General features: G+C 43.0%; 1 protein-coding gene across 1 annotated transcript in view; it reads left to right on the plus strand.

Moving 5' to 3' along the window:
• Window positions 1-19,433, plus strand: part of dlec1 (DLEC1 cilia and flagella associated protein) — a gene marked incomplete at its 5' end in the record, with an annotated part of 148,357 nt that overhangs the window by 113,897 nt on the left and 15,027 nt on the right. Inside the window, 2 exons of the mRNA XM_029744506.1 lie at window positions 3,923-4,084; window positions 4,235-4,388. Of these exons, the coding sequence (XP_029600366.1) occupies window positions 3,923-4,084; window positions 4,235-4,388 (316 nt within the window). The remainder of the gene's footprint in view (window positions 1-3,922; window positions 4,085-4,234; window positions 4,389-19,433) is intronic.

The raw sequence follows: 19,433 nt of genomic DNA on the forward strand, positions 1-19,433 counted from the left end.
TAGATACCTAACAATACACCAGAACACATCAGTAGATAGATACCTAACAATACACCAGAACACATCAGTAGATAGATACCTAACAATACACCAGAACACATCAGTAGATACCTAACAATACACCAGAACACATCAGTAGATACCTAACAATACACCAGAACACATCAGTAGATACCTAACAATACACCAGAACACATCAGTAGATACCTAACAATACACCAGAACACATCAGTAGATAGATACCTAACAATACACCAGAACACATCAATAGATACCTAACAATACACCAGAACACATCAGTAGATAGATACCTAACAATACACCAGAACACATCAGTAGATACCTAACAATACACCAGAACACATCAGTAGATAGATACCTAACAATACACCAGAACACATCAGTAGATAGATACCTAACAATACACCAGAACACATCAGTAGATAGATACCTAACAATACACCAGAACACATCAGTAGATACCTAACAATACACCAGAACACATCAGTAGATACCTAACAATACACCAGAACACATCAGTAGATAGATACCTAACAATACACCAGAACACATCAGTAGATAGATACCTAACAATACACCAGAACACATCAGTAGATAGATACCTAACAATACACCAGAACACATCAGTAGATAGATACCTAACAATACACCAGAACACATCAGTAGATACCTAACAATACACCAGAACACATCAGTAGATAGATACTTAACATTACACCAGAACACATCAGTAGATAGATACCTAACAATACACCAGAACACATCAGTAGATAGATACCTAACAATACACCAGAACACATCAGTAGATACCTAACAATACACCAGAACACATCAGTAGATACCTAACAATACACCAGAAGACATCAGTAGATAGATACCTAACAATACACCAGAACACATCAGTAGATAGATACCTAACAATACACCAGAACACATCAGTAGATAGATACCTAACAATACACCAGAACACATCAGTAGATAGATACCTAACAATACACCAGAACACATCAGTAGATACCTAACAATACACCAGAACACATCAGTAGGTACCTAACAATACACCAGAACACATCAGTAGATAGATACCTAACAATACACCAGAACACATCAGTAGATAGATACCTAACAATACACCAGAACACATCAGTAGATAGATACCTAACAATACACCAGAACACATCAGTAGATACCTAACAATACACCAGAACACATCAGTAGATACCTAACAATACACCAGAACACATCAGTAGGTACCTAACAATACACCAGAAGACATCAATAGATAGGTACCTAACAATACACCAGAACACATCAGTAGATAGATACCTAACAATACACCAGAACACATCAGTAGATAGATACCTAACAATACACCAGAACACATCAGTAGATAGATACCTAACAATACACCAGAACACATCAGTAGATACCTAACAATACACCAGAACACATCAGTAGATAGATACTTAACAATACACCAGAACACATCAGTAGATAGATACCTAACAATACACCAGAACACATCAGTAGATAGATACCTAACAATACACCAGAACACATCAGTAGATACCTAACAATACACCAGAACACATCAGTAGATACCTAACAATACACCAGAAGACATCAGTAGATAGATACCTAACAATACACCAGAACACATCAGTAGATAGATACCTAACAATACACCAGAACACATCAGTAGATAGATACCTAACAATACACCAGAACACATCAGTAGATAGATACCTAACAATACACCAGAACACATCAGTAGATACCTAACAATACACCAGAACACATCAGTAGGTACCTAACAATACACCAGAACACATCAGTAGATAGATACCTAACAATACACCAGAACACATCAGTAGATACCTAACAATACACCAGAACACATCAGTAGATACCTAACAATACACCAGAACACATCAGTAGGTACCTAACAATACACCAGAAGACATCAATAGATAGGTACCTAACAATACACCAGAACACATCAGTAGATACCTAACAATACACCAGAACACATCAGTAGATACCTAACAATACACCAGAAGACATCAGTAGATAGATACCTAACAATACACCAGAACACATCAGTAGATAGATACCTAACAATACACCAGAACACATCAGTAGATAGATACCTAACAATACACCAGAACACATCAGTAGATAGATACCTAACAATACACAAGAACACATCAGTAGATAGATACCTAACAATACACCAGAACATATCAGCAGATACCTAACAATACACCACAACACATCAGTAGATAGATACCTAACAATACACCAGAACACCTCAGTAGATACCTAACAATACACCAGAACACATCAGTAGGTACCTATCAATACACCAGAACACATCAGTAGGTACCTAACAATACACCAGAACACATCAGTAGATACCTAACAATACACCAGAACACATCAGTAGGTACCTAACAATACACCAGAACACATCAGTAGATAGATACCTAACAATACACCAGAACACATCAGTAGATACCTAACAATACACCAGAACACATCAGTAGGTAGATACCTAACAATACACCAGAACACATCAGTAGGTAGATACCTAACAATACACCAGAACACATCAGTAGAGAGATACCTAACAATACACCAGAACACATCAGTAGATAGATACCTAACAATACACCAGAACACATCAGTAGATACCTAACAATACACCAGAACACCTCAGTAGATACCTAACAATACACCAGAACACCTCAGTAGATACCTAACAATACACCAGAACACATCAGTAGGTACCTAACAATACACCAGAACACATCAGTAGATACCTAACAATACACCAGAACACATCAGTAGATACCTAACAATACACCAGAACACATCAGTAGATACCTAACAATAGGTGCTGTGCAGAATAACAGTTCAATGTGTGACTTAATCAAGTTGCTGTGCAGTATAAACTGTATCAGTGTAAACTATATCAGTGTAAACTATGTCAGTATAAACTGTATCAGTGTAAACTATATCAGTGTAAACTATATCAATATAAACTATATCAGTATAAACTGTATCAGTATAAACTATATCAGTGTAAACTGTATCAGTGTAAACGATATCAATATAAACTATATCAATATGAACTATATCAGTGTAAACTATATCAGTGTAAACTATATCAATATAAACTATATCAATATAAACTGTATCAGTGTAAACTATATCAGTGTAAACTATATCAGTGTAAACTATATCAATATAAACTGTATCAGTGTAAACTATATCAGTGTAAACTATATCAGTGCAAACTATTTCAGTGTAAACTATATCAATATAAACTATGTCAGTATAAACTGTATCAGTGTAAACTATATCAGTATAAACTATATCAGTGTAAACTGTATCAATATAAACTATATCAATATAAACTGTATCAGTGTAAACTATATCAGTGTAAACTATATCAATATAAACTGTATCAGTGTAAACTATATCAGTGTAAACTATATCAATATAAACTATATCAATATAAACTTTATCAGTGTAAACTATATCAATATAAACTGTATCAGTGTAAACTATATCAGTGTAAACTATATCAGTGTAAACTATATCAGTGTAAACTGTGTCAGTGTAAACTATATCAGTGTAAACTGTGTCAGTGTAAACTATATCAGTATAAACTGTATCAGTGTAAACTATATCAGTATAAACTGTGTCAGTGTAAACTATATCAGTGTAAACTATATCAGCGTAAACTATATCAGTATAAACTGTATCAGTGTAAACTATATCAGTATAAACTATATCATTGTAAACTATATCAGCATAAACTCTGTGGACATATTGCATGTACATATAGAGATTCTACATTGGGACTTCCAATATCCGTTCCTCCTGGGGTTGGCAGGTGAAGGTGGCGTTCCACAGCTCTCTATCCATGCTGGCCTATCTGAGGCAGTCTGCAGAGGATGTCCCGCCCAGCGTGTCTCTGGTTACCAATGAGAGTGGAGAGAGGAAGCTGAGGTTCCGGCAGACCCTGTCAGTGCATTACAACAACAACAGTCTGCAGGTAACAGATCATTCATAGTGATAGTAAGGGATATTTACAGTCGTTCTGATTTAACAGTAGTCATTTATACATGTTTTGGTTCAGAGTACATGGTGTGCTAACTGTCTGTACTCCTGCCCTGTTCTGTCATTAAACGTCTTCTGTCCACAGACCGTGCCACTCTGTGCCCACCTGTCCCTGCCCACTATAAGTCTGTCCTGTGACAGTCTGGACTTCGGTACCTGCTACGTGGGTCAGACCCTGGTCAAGGAGGTCCATCTTTCCAACCGAGGAGGCTCCTCTAGCTACTGGAGAGTACTCATAGGTAACCATGGTTCTGTAGTTACTAGAGCTCTCATAGGTAACCATGGTTCTGTAGTTACTAGAGCTCTCATAGGTAACCATGGTTCTGTAGTTACTAGAGCTCTCATAGGTAACCATGGTCCTGTAGTTACTAGAGCTCTCATAGGTAACCATGGTTCTGTAGTTACTAGAGCTCTCATAGGTAACCATGGTTCTGTAGTTACTAGAGCTCTCATAGGTAACCATGGTTCTGTAGTTACTAGAGCTCTCATAGGTAACCATGGTCCTGTAGTTACTAGAGCTCTCATAGGTAACCATGGTTCTGTAGTTACTAGAGCTCTCATAGGTAACCATGGTTCTGTAGTTACTAGAGCTCTCATAGGTAACCATGGTTCTGTAGGTACTAGAGCTCTCATAGGTAACCATGGTCTAGTAGTTACTAGAGCACTCATAGGTAACCATGGTTCTGTAGTTACTAGAGCTCTCATAGGTAACCATGGTTCTGTAGTTACTAGAGCTCTCATAGGTAACCATGGTGCTGTAGTTACTATAGCTCTCATAGGTAACCATGGAACTGTAGTTACTAGAGCTCTCATAGGTAATTATGGTCCTGTAGTTACTAGAGCTCTCATAGGTAACCATGGTTCTGTAGGTACTAGAGCTCTCATAGGTAACCATGGAACTGTAGTTACTAGAACTCTCATAGGTAACCATGGTCCTGTAGTTACTAGAGCTCTCATAGGTAACCATGGTCCTGTAGGTACTAGAGCTCTCATAGGTAACCATGGTTCTGTAGTTACTAGAGCACTCATAGGTAACCATGGTTCTGTAGTTACTAGAGCACTCATAGGTAACCATGGTTCTGTAGTTACTAGAGCTTTCATAGGTAACCATGGTCCTGTAGGTACTAGAGCTCTCATAGGTAACCATGGTTCTGTAGTTACTAGAGCACTCATAGGTAACCATGGTTCTGTAGTTACTAGAGCACTCATAGGTAACCATGATTCTGTAGTTACTAGAGCTCTCATAGGTAACCATGGTCCTGTAGTTACTAGAGCTCCCATAGGTAACCATGGTTCTGTAGTTACTAGAGCTCTCATAGGTAACCATGGTTCTGTAGTTACTAGAGCTCTCATAGGTAACCATGGTTCTGTAGTTACTAGAGCTCTCATAGGTAACCATGGTCCTGTAGTTACTAGAGCTCCCATAGGTAACCATGGTTCTGTAGTTACTAGAGCTCTCATAGGTAACCATGGACCTGTAGTTACTGAAGCACTGCTAGTTAACCAGGGATGATATAGCTGGACTGGTAACATGCGTTCCATATGCAACCAGGTCTTTTATTTTGGGAGCGATAACTATTCGTTATTACTTTGTTCAGTCATGTTACCTCATCGCCTAGCTACAGTGCCTTTAGAAAGCTTTCACAACCCTTGAATTGTTTCACATTTTGCTGTGTAACAGCCTGAATTTAAAATGTATTCAATTGAGATTTTGCGTCACTTATCTACACGCAATACCCCATAATATAAAATGCGGAATTATGTTTGTAGAATGTTTTTGAAATTAATATAAAATTAAAAGTTGAAATGTCTTGATAAGTTATGACAAACCTAAATAAGTTCAGGAGTAAAAATGTGCTTATCAAAACGTATAATAAGTTGCATGGACTCATTCCGTGTTTTAATAACTACACTCTCTGTACCCCACACATACAATTAAAGTATATTCGGGAAGTATTCAGACCCCTTCACTTTTTCCACATTTTGTTATGTTACAGCCTAATTCTAAAATGGATTAAATACTTTTTTACCCCATAATGACAATGCAAAAACAGGTTTAAGATATTTTTGCACATTTATTAAAAATAACAACAGAAATACCTTATTTCCATAAGTATTCATTTTTCTATGAGACTCGGAATTGAGCTCAGGTGCATCCTGTTTCCATTGATCATCCTTGAGATGTTTCTACAACTTGATTGGAGTCCACCTGTGGTAAATTCTATTGATTGGACATGATTTGGAAAGACACACACCTGTCTATATAAGGTCCCACAGTTGACAGTTCATGTCAGAGCAAAAACCAAACCATGAGGTCGAAGGAATTGTCCGTAGAGCTTCGAGACAGGATTGTGTCGAGGCACAGATCTGGTAGTGCAGCATGGTAGTGCAGAGAGAGGATGGTAGTGCAGCATGGTAGTGCAGAGAGAGGATGGTAGTGCAGCATGGTAGTGCAGAGGGAGGATGGTAGTGCAGCATGGTAGTGCAGCATGGTAGTGCAGCATGGTAGTGCAGCATGGTAGTTCAGCATGGTAGTTCAGCATGGTAGTGCAGAGGGAGGATGGTAGTGCAGCATGGTAGTGCAGAAGGAACATGGTAGTGCAGCATGGTAGTGCAGCATGGTAGTTCAGCATGGTAGTTCAGCATGGTAGTTCAGCATGGTAGTGCAGCATGGTTGTTGAGATTTCTAGCTCACTCAGGAAAAGAAAAAAAATATATTGATAAATAGATAAAAGAGAAGCAAATGGGTCTGATGTGTTCAGTTAAATGGGGAACGAGTGATTTCTTTAAGTTTCTTAGATGCTCAGATATGTTACCTTATGTGCGCATGCGCAGCTTCACTAGAGACTTAAATTACAGCACCTGGTAATCACTTCACCGTAGACAATCATCAGGAGCACACAGCCCGTTGGTATGTAACTGCAAACTACTCAGTCTAGCATTGATGTTTGTCACTTATATGTTTGTGCACTGAACGTTTACCTCACTGTGTCGGTGTTAGTTGGCCGGGAGTAACTTGTAGCTCGCTGGGTGCGGTAGCTCAGCGAACCAGATGCTATATAGCATTAGGCTATTATTATCAGCCATTTGCATTGTGCTGATTGTTCGGAGCACTCTGCTGGTTTCTGGTGGCGGTGGTGATAGCGGTGGTTTGGTTCGGTGATCCATGGTGGAGTGCCGCATTATGTTGCGTTTGTGTGTAAATCCTTTGGACGAGGCATGTGGTGGCATGGGTTCTGTGTCCTGTGACAGCGTCCATAGCAACCTGTGACGGCAGAGTCACTGTCCGCATGCTCCTCTGGCGCTGGGCATTCTGGGTGATGTAGTCGGTGCTGTTTTAAGCCAGATTCGCCACATCTTTGATGGTGTTGCAGGCTTATTTGATTTATTATTTACATTATTATTATATTACTTGAATAACATATGAAATAATATATCTGAATAATATATTGTCATTACTTGTTTGTTGTATTTCAGGTTTATGACCTGTGGTCATTTGATTTAAAATAAAATTAAGGACAAAACACGAGTCATGACATCCTTTACATGGATAATGCAAGTGCTAGAACATTCGTCACGAGACTTCTGATAAGCAAACAGTCCACCCATAAAGCTGTCTGCTCATCTGTTGACTTACTAGGCAAATCATTACTGAGTGAAAGCCAAGAAGAGGGTAGAGTCTACAGTTAAAGGACTACTTAAAACCCAGTTGGCAGAAAACACTTGCGCTTGAGTTAAACACTAGAAAAGTTGGCAAGATGGCAGCATCAGAGGAGGAGCTGGAGAGGCTAAAACAGAAGCGGTCAGCAGCCCAGACTGCGTTCACTAGAAGAGCCAATTACCTCACCTCCAGAGCTAGTGCACTGGGGGAAAGTGAAATGAGAAGTGAGTGGAGGAACTTTAAAGTGGATCACTCCAGAGTCAGAGATGCAGGGTTTGAGTATGCCACGGCCCTGAGAGAAGTGGATGATGATGATGATGATGATGAAGCCAAAAAGAAGGCGGAAAACATTGACGGAAAAACAGCAGAATGTGACTGTAAGTTTGATGAAACTGAACAAATCATCCTGATCAGCTTCTGGACAAGGTTCGCTGAGGCGGAAATTACCACCCTCACTGAAGAGGCTGGATCAGCCATGGACCAGGCCGAGGACACGGATCACCACCATATGACCAGGAGGGAATGTGAATTGATTCATAGGAACCTGGAACGGGAGGTCAACAACTTCGAACGAGGATTGGATGAGTGGAAAGATTTGATCCCTCGGTCCAAGGCAACAGAGTCAAAGGACCAGATCCGGAAGTTGAAGAAAAGGCGTGAAAAACTGTGGGATGAGTGGGCATGGAAAGGCGGTTCTCAATCCGACGACGAAGGGAAACTGGGAAAAGTGAAATTTGTGGAGCAGGAGGAGCCAGTTGGGACTTACAACTACAGGCCCCAGATCAGCCTAGAACGTGCACGCTTGCCCATGTTTGCTGGTAATATGAGGGATTACTACCGCTGGAAAGCTGAATGGGAGGACTTGCAACGTCTGGGAAACCCTCATGGATTGGAAAATGTGATAAAATTCCATCTCTTGGGAAGCCTAGATGAAAAAGTCAAGAGGGACCTCGTATTGTCCAGCTGTGGATCCGCCAACGACGTGTTCAGGCTCCTGGACAACAAGTATGGAAATAAGCCAAAAATAGTGCTGCTGATTGCACAAGAAGTGCAAGGACTTTGCCCCATCAAAGGAAACCATCCGAGGAAGACAATCGAACTGATTCAAGCTGTGGAGAGAGCTCTTCGTGACCTACAAGTCTTAGGGGAGGAAGATGCTGTAAAGAACCGAGTGATTGTGCAGTCGATTGAAAGTAAGCTTCCTGACTCCCTGAAAGAAAAGTGGTTAACACACAAAAATGACCCTGGAAGCGGGTTTTCACCACGCAACCACTTTGACTGTCTACTGCAATACTTGAAAAAGCAGGAGGACATTCTCGAGGAGCTAGACCAGCTACAGCCTAGCCCGGCGGACAATACTGAGAGGTCGAGCGAGAAGAAAAAAGAAAGGAGGGCATTCACCAGAGCCACATCAGGAAACACCCTAAAGGGCGCTCAACCAAGCTCATGCATCACATGTGGAGACAACGAGCACGGAGGTAGGCTGTTCGCCTGCAAGGTCTTCAAGAAGCTCAATCTGACAGGCAAGAAGGCTCAGCTTAGGAGAGCAGGAGCATGCTTTAACCTGTTTGGGATAGGGGGCAGTATTGAGAATTTTGGAAAAAATATGTGCCCATTTTTAACTGCCTCCTACACCAACTCAGAAGCTAGAATATGCATATTATTGTTCAGGTTTGGATAGAAAACACTCTGAATTTTCTAAAACTGTTTGAATGGTGTCTGTGAGTATAACAGAACTCCTATGGCAGGCAAAAACCTGACAAGGTTTCAAGCAGGAAGTACCCTGTCTGACAAGGAGTCGTGCGTCTTGCATCTGTTTATTGAAAAGTAAGGATCTTAGCTGTAACGTGACAATTCCCAGGGCTCCGATAGGCTCTCAGAACCCGGGAAATACCTGAAGGTTGACGAGGCAGCCTCAGGCTGAAACACATTATCGCCTTTGGTAAGTGGCGGCTCAGAGGACCTTTGAATGAGGCGCGTGCACGATTCGCTCCTGAGGATAAATTTTATTCGTCTGTTTAGGCTCAATGCATATTCCCGGTCGGAATATTATCACTTTTCTACGAGATAAATGGCATAAAAATTGGTTTTAAACAGCGGTTGACATGCTTCGAAGTACGGTAATGGAATATTTAGACATTTTTTGTCACGCCAATGCGCCATGCGCGAGACCGTGATGTAGCATTCTGATAGTGTCTAGAACTCACGAACAAAACGTCGCTGTTTGGATATAACGATGTATTATTTGGGACCAAACCAACATTTGTTATTGAAGTAGAAGTCCTGGCAGTGTATTCTGACGAAGAACAACCAAGGTAAGAATATTTTTCTTATAGGAAATGTGATTTTGGTGGAGGCTGACCTGGGTGGGTGTCTAAATAGCTAGCCCTGTGATGCCGGGCTATGTACTTAGATTATTGCAAAATGTGCTTCATCCGAAAAGCTATTTTAAAATCAGACATATCGAGTGCATAGAGGAGTAATGTATCTATAATTCTTAAAATAATTGTTATGCTTTTTGTGAACGTTTATCGTGAGTAATTTAGCAAACTGTTAGTAAATTCCCCGGAAGTTTGCGGGGGTTATGCTTTTTCTGAACGTCACATGCTAATGTAAAAAGCTGTTTTTTGATATAAATATGAACTTGATTGAACAGACATGCATTTATTGTATAACACAATGTCCTAGGTGTGTCATCTGATGAAGATCATAAAAGGTTAGTGCTGCATTTAGCTGTGGTTTGGGTTTATGTGACATGATATGCTAGCTTGAAAAATGGGTGTCTGATTATTTCTGGCTGGGCACTCTGCTGACATAATCTAATGTTTTGCTTTCGTTGTAAAGCCTTTTTGAAATCGGACAGTGGGGTTAGATTAACGAGATTCTTGTCTTTAAATAGCTGTAAAATTGTCATATGTTTGAGAAATTGAAGTAATAGTATTTCTAATGATTCAAAAATCGCGCCACTGGATTTCAGTGGCTGTTACGTAGGTGGGACGAGTTCGTCCCACATGCGCCAGAGAGGTTAAGTGCTTGCGCCTTCATGGTGACAATGGCGGCTGCACACAAAAGTATCTATGCTCAAAGGATGACTGTCAGAAAGAGGGCTCTTCAGACCACAATTACTTGCTCTGTCCAAAGTCACAGATCAAGAAGAAAGAGGAAAAGAGCAGAGAGCAGAGCGATGCAAAATTGGGGAAACGGGGGCTTGGACTAACCAACAAACAGGAGGAGCTCCTTGCCAAACTTTCTCCAGAGGTGCGAGCAGAGTTCAAAGAAGCATTTTCAAATAAGATCACGACAAAAGTGTGTGCTAGCATTGGTTGTGAGCCAAAAGAGTGCCCTGTCATAATGATGCTACTGGATGTGACGACAAACTCTGGCCAGCTAGTCGGTACGTTGATTGATCTCGCTTCAGATACTAATTATATCTCTAATAAAGCAGCAGAGCGTCTCAAGCTAAATGGTGAGAACATTAAGTTGATTGTCCAAGGTGTTGGAGGGATGGAGAAAACCATTACTACCATGAAGTATACCCTGAGGCTGAGAGTAAAAACTCCCAGAGGTAGAATAGCAGAGCACAAACTCCTCTGTTACGGCTTGGAAGAGGTTGCGAAGGTGAACCAAGCTGTCACGCCACAGCAACTGCAGAAGTTCTTTCCAAATGTTCAACTCAAGGACTTGGTCCGGCCCGAAAAGATCAACCTGTTGATTAGCCACAGGGAGGGTCGCTTGGTCCCACAGCCAGTCAGAGTAGTTGGAGACCTCGTCCTCTGGGATAGTCCCCTTGGGAAGACTGTTGGTGGAACGCATCCTGACCTCTTTGAAGTGATAGACCTGGCAGTGCACAGGTCTGAAACACATTTCGCTAGGTCAATGAGAACAGCTTCAAGGGCGTACAAAGAGATTCTCGTGAAGACAGGAGGACCCAGTGGAGTTTCGGTGGAAGAAGACGACGCAATCCTCCACTGCAACTACCAACAAAGAAGTTTTTGAATGGTTCAAGTGGGACAGTATTGGCGCCGCCTGTGATCCTCAGTGTGGTGGCTGCAGATGCGGTAGGTGCCCCCCTGGAGGCAAGGAAATGACCCTAGGAGAGGAAAGAGACTTGGAGAAAATAAAGGAATGTCTCACCTACGTGCAAGCTGACAAGCACAGCGAATCCCCTCACTGGGATGCAGCTTACCCATGGAAAGGAGACCCCACAACGCTGCCTGACAATCGACGTGCAGTGGAAGCGACCTTTTTAAACACTGAGAAACGACTGGAGAGGGAGCCGGAATGGAAGGCTGCGTACAGAGAGCAAATCCACGATATGGTCTCAAGAGGGGCTGCCGTTAATGTCACCCAGGAGGAAATCGATAGCTGGAAGGGACCTAAGGGGTATATCAGTCATTTAGTTGCTCCTAATCCTCACTCAACCACTACCCCTGTAAGAATTGTCTGGAACAGTAGCCAAGAATTCATGGGAATAAGTTTAAATGACCTACTGTACAAGGGTCCTCATGTCCTAAATCAGATAAGGGGCGTGCTTCTGAGATTCAGGACTGGGTTCTACGCCGCCCTGGGCGACGTGAAAAAAATGTACAACTCTGTCTGGCTAGAAGACAAAGAAGTACACCTCCATCGATTCCTCTGGAGAGACAATCCTGAGGAGGTGATCGAAGTCTTTGCTGTCGTCAGGGTCAACATTGGCGATAAACCTGCCTGTTGTATCGCCCAGGTGGCAATGAGAGAAACAGCCAACCTGCCCCAGTTTGCAGCCAAGGTTGAGGAGCGCCGAGTTGTGGTAGAAGATAGTTATGTGGATGACATCTTGACGTCCCACAATGACTTGCAGATACTGGAGAAAATCACCAAAGGAGTGGAAAAGATCTTAAAGGCTGGAGGCTTCTACCTTAAGCCATGGGTCTTATCAGGCCAAAGTGGGAGGTCAGCAACCACAACTGATGCCAGTATCAGTAAGACAACTGTGAGTGTGCCCAAAACGCTGGTGTTACCCAACCAGATGCGGGACGAAGAGAGCAAAGCACTTGGAGTCGGCTATGAACCAGAGACCGACAAACTTCGTGTGATGACCTCTGTAAATTTCTCAAAGAAGAGAGGAAAGATGAGAACAGGAGTCGATTTGCGCGAAGAGGAAGTCAGAGGTAAAACGCCAAACCCATTGACCCGTCAGATGCTGCTAAGCCAGATCGCTGGATTCTATGACCCCATTGGTCTTGCCACACCCGCAAAGCAGAAAGGGGTTATGCTTGTGAGAGAAGCTTACCAAGAAGCGAGTATAAGCAGTCCAGTTAACTTCTTGGGGCTATGTGGGACTTTAGCGTGCCACCCGTGGCGCACCCTATCAACAGCAGGTGCATTTCAAGAGCGGCAAATTTGAAACCAAATAAATGTCAAAATTCAAATTTCTCAAACATACAACTAACTTACACCCTTTGAAAGATAAACATCTCCTTAATCTAACCACGTTGTCCGATTTCAAAAAGGTTTTACGGGGAAAGCATAAAGTTAGGTTATGTTAGGAGAGTACATTGACAATAGCTGTGTGTAATGCATTGTCGATTCAAAGACAGGCGTCACCAAAACCATAAAATCAGCTAAAATTATGCACTAACCTTTTACAATCTCCATCAGATGACACTCCTAGGACATTATGTTAGACAATGCATGCATTTTTAGTTCTATCAAGTTCATATTTATATCTAAAAACAGCGTTTTACTATGGCGTTGATGTTCAGGAAATCGTTTCCCTCCAATACCGGCAGTCAAGTCATGACAACAAAATAATTAATTAATATTAGAAAACATTGGTAAAATATTATATTGTCATTCAAAGAATTATAGATTTACATCTCTTGAATGCAATGGACTTGCCAGATTTAAAATTAACCTTACTGGGAAATCACACTTTGCAATAATCTGAGCACTGCGCCAGAAAAATACGCATTGCGATACAGACTAACCGCCATGTTGGAGAGATCTAAAATCGAAAATACTATGTAAATAATCCATTACCTTTGATTCTCTTCATCAGATGTCACTTCCAAAGAATCCCAGGTCCATAACGAATGTAGTTTTGTTCAAAAAAGCTCATCATTTATGTCCAAAAACCTCCGTGTTGTAGCACATGATCTAAGCCAGCCGGACTTCACTTCACATCACGAACGGAAAAAATATATTTACGTTCGTTCAAACATGTCAAACGTTGTATCGCATAAATCATTAGGGCCTTTTTTAACCAGAACATGAATAAAATTTAAGGCGGACCATTGGGTTCTCTTTTAAAACGTTTCGGAATGAGAGTACACACCATCAACTCGCGTGCCAGGTGTCTAATGGGCCATCGCCGTTCCAAAGCTCTTCTTCAGTCAGATCTCACTGTAGAAGACTCAAAACACTTTGTAAAGGCTGGGGACATCTTGTGGAAGCAATAGGAAGTGCCAAAACATTCCTCACCCCCTTTGTTTTTCAATGGTATAGGCTTAAAGTCAATTCAACACATCAGGTATCCACTTCCTGTCAGAATCTGTCTCAGGGTTTTGCCTGCCAAATGAGTTCTGTTATACTCACAGACACCATTCTAACAGTTTTTGAAACTTTAGGGTGTTTTCTATCCATATATAATAAGTATATGCATATTGTAGTTACTGGGTAGGATTAGTAACCAGATTAAATCGGGTACATTTTTTTATCCAGCAAAATACTGCCCCCTATACCCTAACAGGTTAAGGACACTTGGGATGACCCACTCTCACCAAAACTACGGAACAATCGCCTGGGTTCGAAGAGCGGCAGAATCCTGGCTGAGGACAAGCTACCAAGCCTCGAGCTCAGCAAACTGGGAGGTGAGGGGGCCCAGGCTGTCTGTGGTAGAGAGAACAGAGGCTTTCCAAGACCTAGCCCTTGCAGCCCAAGACGGCGTGAACTTTCAGGATGCGACCTTAAACCGCCTTGTGATGAAAGATGACAACAATGGACTCTTACTTTGTGGTGGTAGAGTCCAGTCTTGGAATGAAGACGGAACCGCTGTACCTTTAATCCCGTTCCGGTCGTGGCTGGGGGCCTTGCTTGCGAGGGAAGCTCACGAAGCGAATCATGAAGGGGTGGCTGCCACACTGCTGCACACTAAAAGAAAGGCCTGGGTTGTGCAAGGTCGGAGGACAGTGAAGAAGGTGGTCAACAGGTGCATCACTTGCAAGAAGCAAAGAGCCCGGCTGTGCCAGCAAGTGATGAGCGCTCTTCCTCAGGAACATACCAGTAGAGCGAACCCATTCGAGTATACTGCACTAGACCTCTTTGGACCCTTTGAAGTGAGGGACGCTGTTAAGACAAGAACCAAGAAAAAGGTCTGGAGAGTCGTGTATTGCTGCATGACTTCCAGAGCCGTCCATGCTGATCTCATCGACGACCAGTCTTCTGAGAGCTTTCTTCAGGCCTACTCCCGGTTCACTGCTCTGAGGGGGCATCCCAAAAAGCTATGGTCAGACAGAGGCACAAACTTCTTGGGAGCCAGGCCTGCTCTGAGAGAGCTACACAAGCACCTGGCCTGTTTGCAGAAGGCATCCGTTGAAGACAAGGCTGCCAGAAATAGCACAGAGTGGCAATGGGACTTTCATTCTGCAGACTCTGCAGACTCGCCACACAGGAATGGAGCAGCAGAGGCAGCTGTCAAGCTCCTTAAAAGAGCTCTTAACAGTCTTAGCGGAACAACTGGCTGCTACACCTGGGGGGAGTTCCAGACCCTTCTCTACTCTGCAGCCAACTTGACTAATGAGCGACCCATCGACGCCAGGGCACAGGAACAAGAGGACTCAGTGGAGTACTTGACCCCCAACTCCCTTATCCTGGGGCGCACCGGACAGGGAGGTGACATACATGGAATTGACATGGAAACCCGCTCTTGGCGCAGGCTGAGGGCTGTCCAGGCTGGAGTCGACAGGTTCTGGAAGAAATGGTGCGAACTGGCAGGACCAAACTTGTTCGTATGACACAAGTGGCACCGAGCAGAGAGAAGTATCAAGGTTGGAGACATAGTCTGGATTGCGGACCAGAACGCTCTGAGGGGGCAGTTCCGGCTCGGCCGGGTTGCTACAACATATCCAGACGAGAAGGGGGTTGTCCGGATGGGTGTTCCTGCTCCCATGGTTCCCAGGGCCCGGAGAAAGGACTCTACCATGCACACGAAAATCGTCATTCGCAGGGATGTGAGGAGGTTGGTGATCTTGATTCCTGCTGAAGACCAAGAGGAGGTAAGATAAGTCCTCGCCATGGGTACCCAAAGACTGTGACTCGGTGTTCTTTGCTTAGCTAGCGGGTAACCCTGGGAGGCAACTGAGTGCTTCGAGGCCAAACCTACACTCAGTAGGAGGAAAGGTGGTGGAGCCTACCTCCTTAGTTAATACATGTTTGTAAATGCCTACAAAGACTGGACTTTAGTTTGAAATTCTCACTGAGAGACTCAAGAGACTGTGCCCTCCTTGGATCTTCGATCAGTCGGCCAAGTGGGAGGTGTTGAGATTTCTAGCTCACTCAGGAAAAGAAAAAAAATATATATATAAATAGATAAAAGAGAAGCAAATGGGTCTGATGTGTTCAATTAAATGGGGAACGAGTGATTTCTTTAAGTTTCTTAGATGCTCAGATATGTTACGTTATGTGCGCATGCGCAGCTTCACTAGAGACTTAAATTACAGCACCTGGTAATCACTTCACCGTAGACAATCATCATAGCGGTGATAGCGGTGGTTTGGTTCGGTGATCCATGGTGGAGTGCCGCATTATGTTGCGTTTGTGTGTAAATCCTTTGGACGAGGCATGTGGTGGCATGGGTTCTGTCCTGTGACAGCGTCCATAGCAACCTGTGACGGCAGAGTCACTGTGCACATGCTCCTCTGGCGCTGGGCATTCTGGGTGATGTAGTCGGTGCTGTTTTAAGCCAGATTCGCCACATCTTTGATGGTGTTGCAGGCTTATTTGATTTATTATTTACATTATTATTATATTACTTGAATAACATACGAAATAATATATCTGAATAATATATTGTCATTACTTGTTTGTTGTATTTCAGGTTTATGACCTGTGGTCATTTGATTTAAAATAAAATTAAGGACAAAACACGAGTCATGACATTGTGTGCTTCCTGGTGAGCCTTTTCGGAGGGCTAAATAACGAAAATCCGAACAATGGTAGTGCAGCATGGTAGTGCAGAGAGAACATGGTAGTGCAGCATGGTAGTGCAGCATGGTAGTGCAGCATGGTAGTTCAGCAAGGTAGTGCAGCATGGTAGTGCAGCATGGTAGTGCAGAGGGAGGATGGTAGTGCAGCATGGTAGTTCAGCATGGTAGTGCAGCATGGTAGTGCAGGATGGTAGTGCAGCATGGTAGTTCAGCATGGTAGTGCAGCATGGTAGTGCAGAGGGAGGATGGTAGTTCAGCATGGTAGTGCAGCATGGTAGTGCAGGATGGTAGTGCAGCATGGTAGTTCAGCATGGTAGTGCAGCATGGTAGTACAGAGGGAGGATGGTAGTGCAGCATGGTAGTGCAGAGGGAGGATGGTAGTGCAGCATGGTAGTGCAGAGGGAGCATGGTAGTGCAGCATGGTAGTGCAGAAGGAGCATGGTAGTGCAGCATGGTAGTTCAGCATGGTAGTGCAGCATGGTAGTGCAGAGGGAGGATGGTAGTGCAGCATGGTAGTGCAGAGGGAGGATGGTAGTGCAGCATGGTAGTGCAGAGGGAGCATGGTAGTGCAGCATGGTAGTGCAGAGGGAGCATGGTAGTGCAGCATGGTAGTGCAGAGGGAGCATGGTAGTGCAGCATGGTAGTGCAGAGGGAGCATGGTAGTGCAGCATGGTAGTGCAGAGGGAGGATGGTAGTGCAGCATGGTAGTGCAGAGGGAGGATGGTAGTGCAGCATGGTAGTGCAGCATGGTAGTGCAGCATGGTAGTGCAGCATGGTAGTGCAGCATGGTAGTGCAGAGGGAACATGGTAGTGCAGAGGGAACATGGTAGTGCAGCATGAGGCGAGTTACAGGTGGATTGTGTATTCCGCAAGGCCTTTGGGAAGAAAGGTTTACATTCTGTGCACTTAAACGTCCAAAGCCTACTACCAAAGATTGATGAGATACACCTGTTGGTTCAAATCAGAGGTATCTTATGATTTACTGAGACATGGTTGGATTCATCTGTTTGGGACTCAGAAATTGAAATAGGCAATTACTCTGTTCTCAGGAAGGATCAGAATCGGAAGCGTGGGGGGGTAGGTGCCTTTGTAAGATCGGATATTGCTTATAACATCAGATAGGATTTAAGCAATGATCTGGTGATTGTTTGGCTGGATATCTGCCTTCCTAAAACCAAGCCGATTTTGTTGGGGGTGTGTTACAGGCCACCCAATCAGAATGCATTCTATGAAGGTCTTGAAATTGTGTTGTCAAACTGTAATGATTCCCTGTTGAAGGAAATAATTTTGTTAGTGGATTTCAATACTGATGTCTGCAGAAAGGACAGGCCAACCCACAATGCATTTATGCATTACTGTAGATCACGTTCTCTGACCCAAATGATAAAAGATCCCACCAGGGTATGTGAAACATTGCAAAGTACGATTGACCTAATATTGGTGTCTGATAAATCCCAAATATCGCAGAGTGGAGTAATAGTCTATGGAATCAGTGATCATTTTATTACATTTTGCATAATGAGGGTTTTAAAAAATATATGTAAGTTTCACAAAACTGTTAAGAGTCAGAGGACTCAAAAAATACTGTGTTGAAATGTTTAGGGAGCAAGTAGGTAAAATTGAAAGTGCCTGGGAAGCGTTTAAATGTAGATTCCTTGATGTGGTGAATGTGGTGACTCCTATTGGACGGGTCAGGGTAAAGCACAGATCTAGCCCTTGGTTTAATCATGAATCTAGCCCTTGGTTTAATCATGAATCTAGCCCTTGGTTTAATCATGAATCTAGCCCTTGGTTTAATCATGAATCTAGCCCTTGGTTTAATCATGAATCTAGCCCTTGGTTTAATCATGAATCTAGCCCTTGGTTTAATCATGAATCTAGCCCTTGGTTTAATCATGAATCTAGCCCTTGGTTTAATCATGAATCTAGCCCTTGGTTTAATCATGAGATTCTAGCAAGGAAGCAAGGAATAAGGCCTTAAGAAATGTAAGAACTCTCAACAGCAGCCTGATTTTGTTCTAAATAAACATTACAGAAATGAAGCACAGAGCAGGATGGATGAAGCACAGAGCAGGATGGATGAAGCACAGATCAGGATGGATGAAGCACAGATCAGGATGGATGAAGCACAGAGCAGGATGGATGAAGCACAGAGTAGGATGGATGAAGCACAGAGCAGGATGGATGAAGCACAGAGCCGGATGGATGAAGCACAGAGCCGGATGGATGAAGCACAGAGCCGGATGGATGAAACACAGAGCAGGATGGATGAAGCACAGAGCCGGATGGATGAAGCACAGAGCAGGATGGATGAAGCACAGAGCAGGATGGATGAAGCACAGAGCAGGATGGATGAAGCACAGAGCAGGATGGATGAAACACAGAGCAGGATGGATGAAGCACAGAGCAGGATGGATGAAACACAGAGCAGGATGGAT

The sequence above is a fragment of the Salmo trutta genome, unplaced genomic scaffold (genome assembly GCF_901001165.1).
Source record: "Salmo trutta unplaced genomic scaffold, fSalTru1.1, whole genome shotgun sequence".
NCBI lineage: Eukaryota > Metazoa > Chordata > Actinopteri > Salmoniformes > Salmonidae > Salmo > Salmo trutta.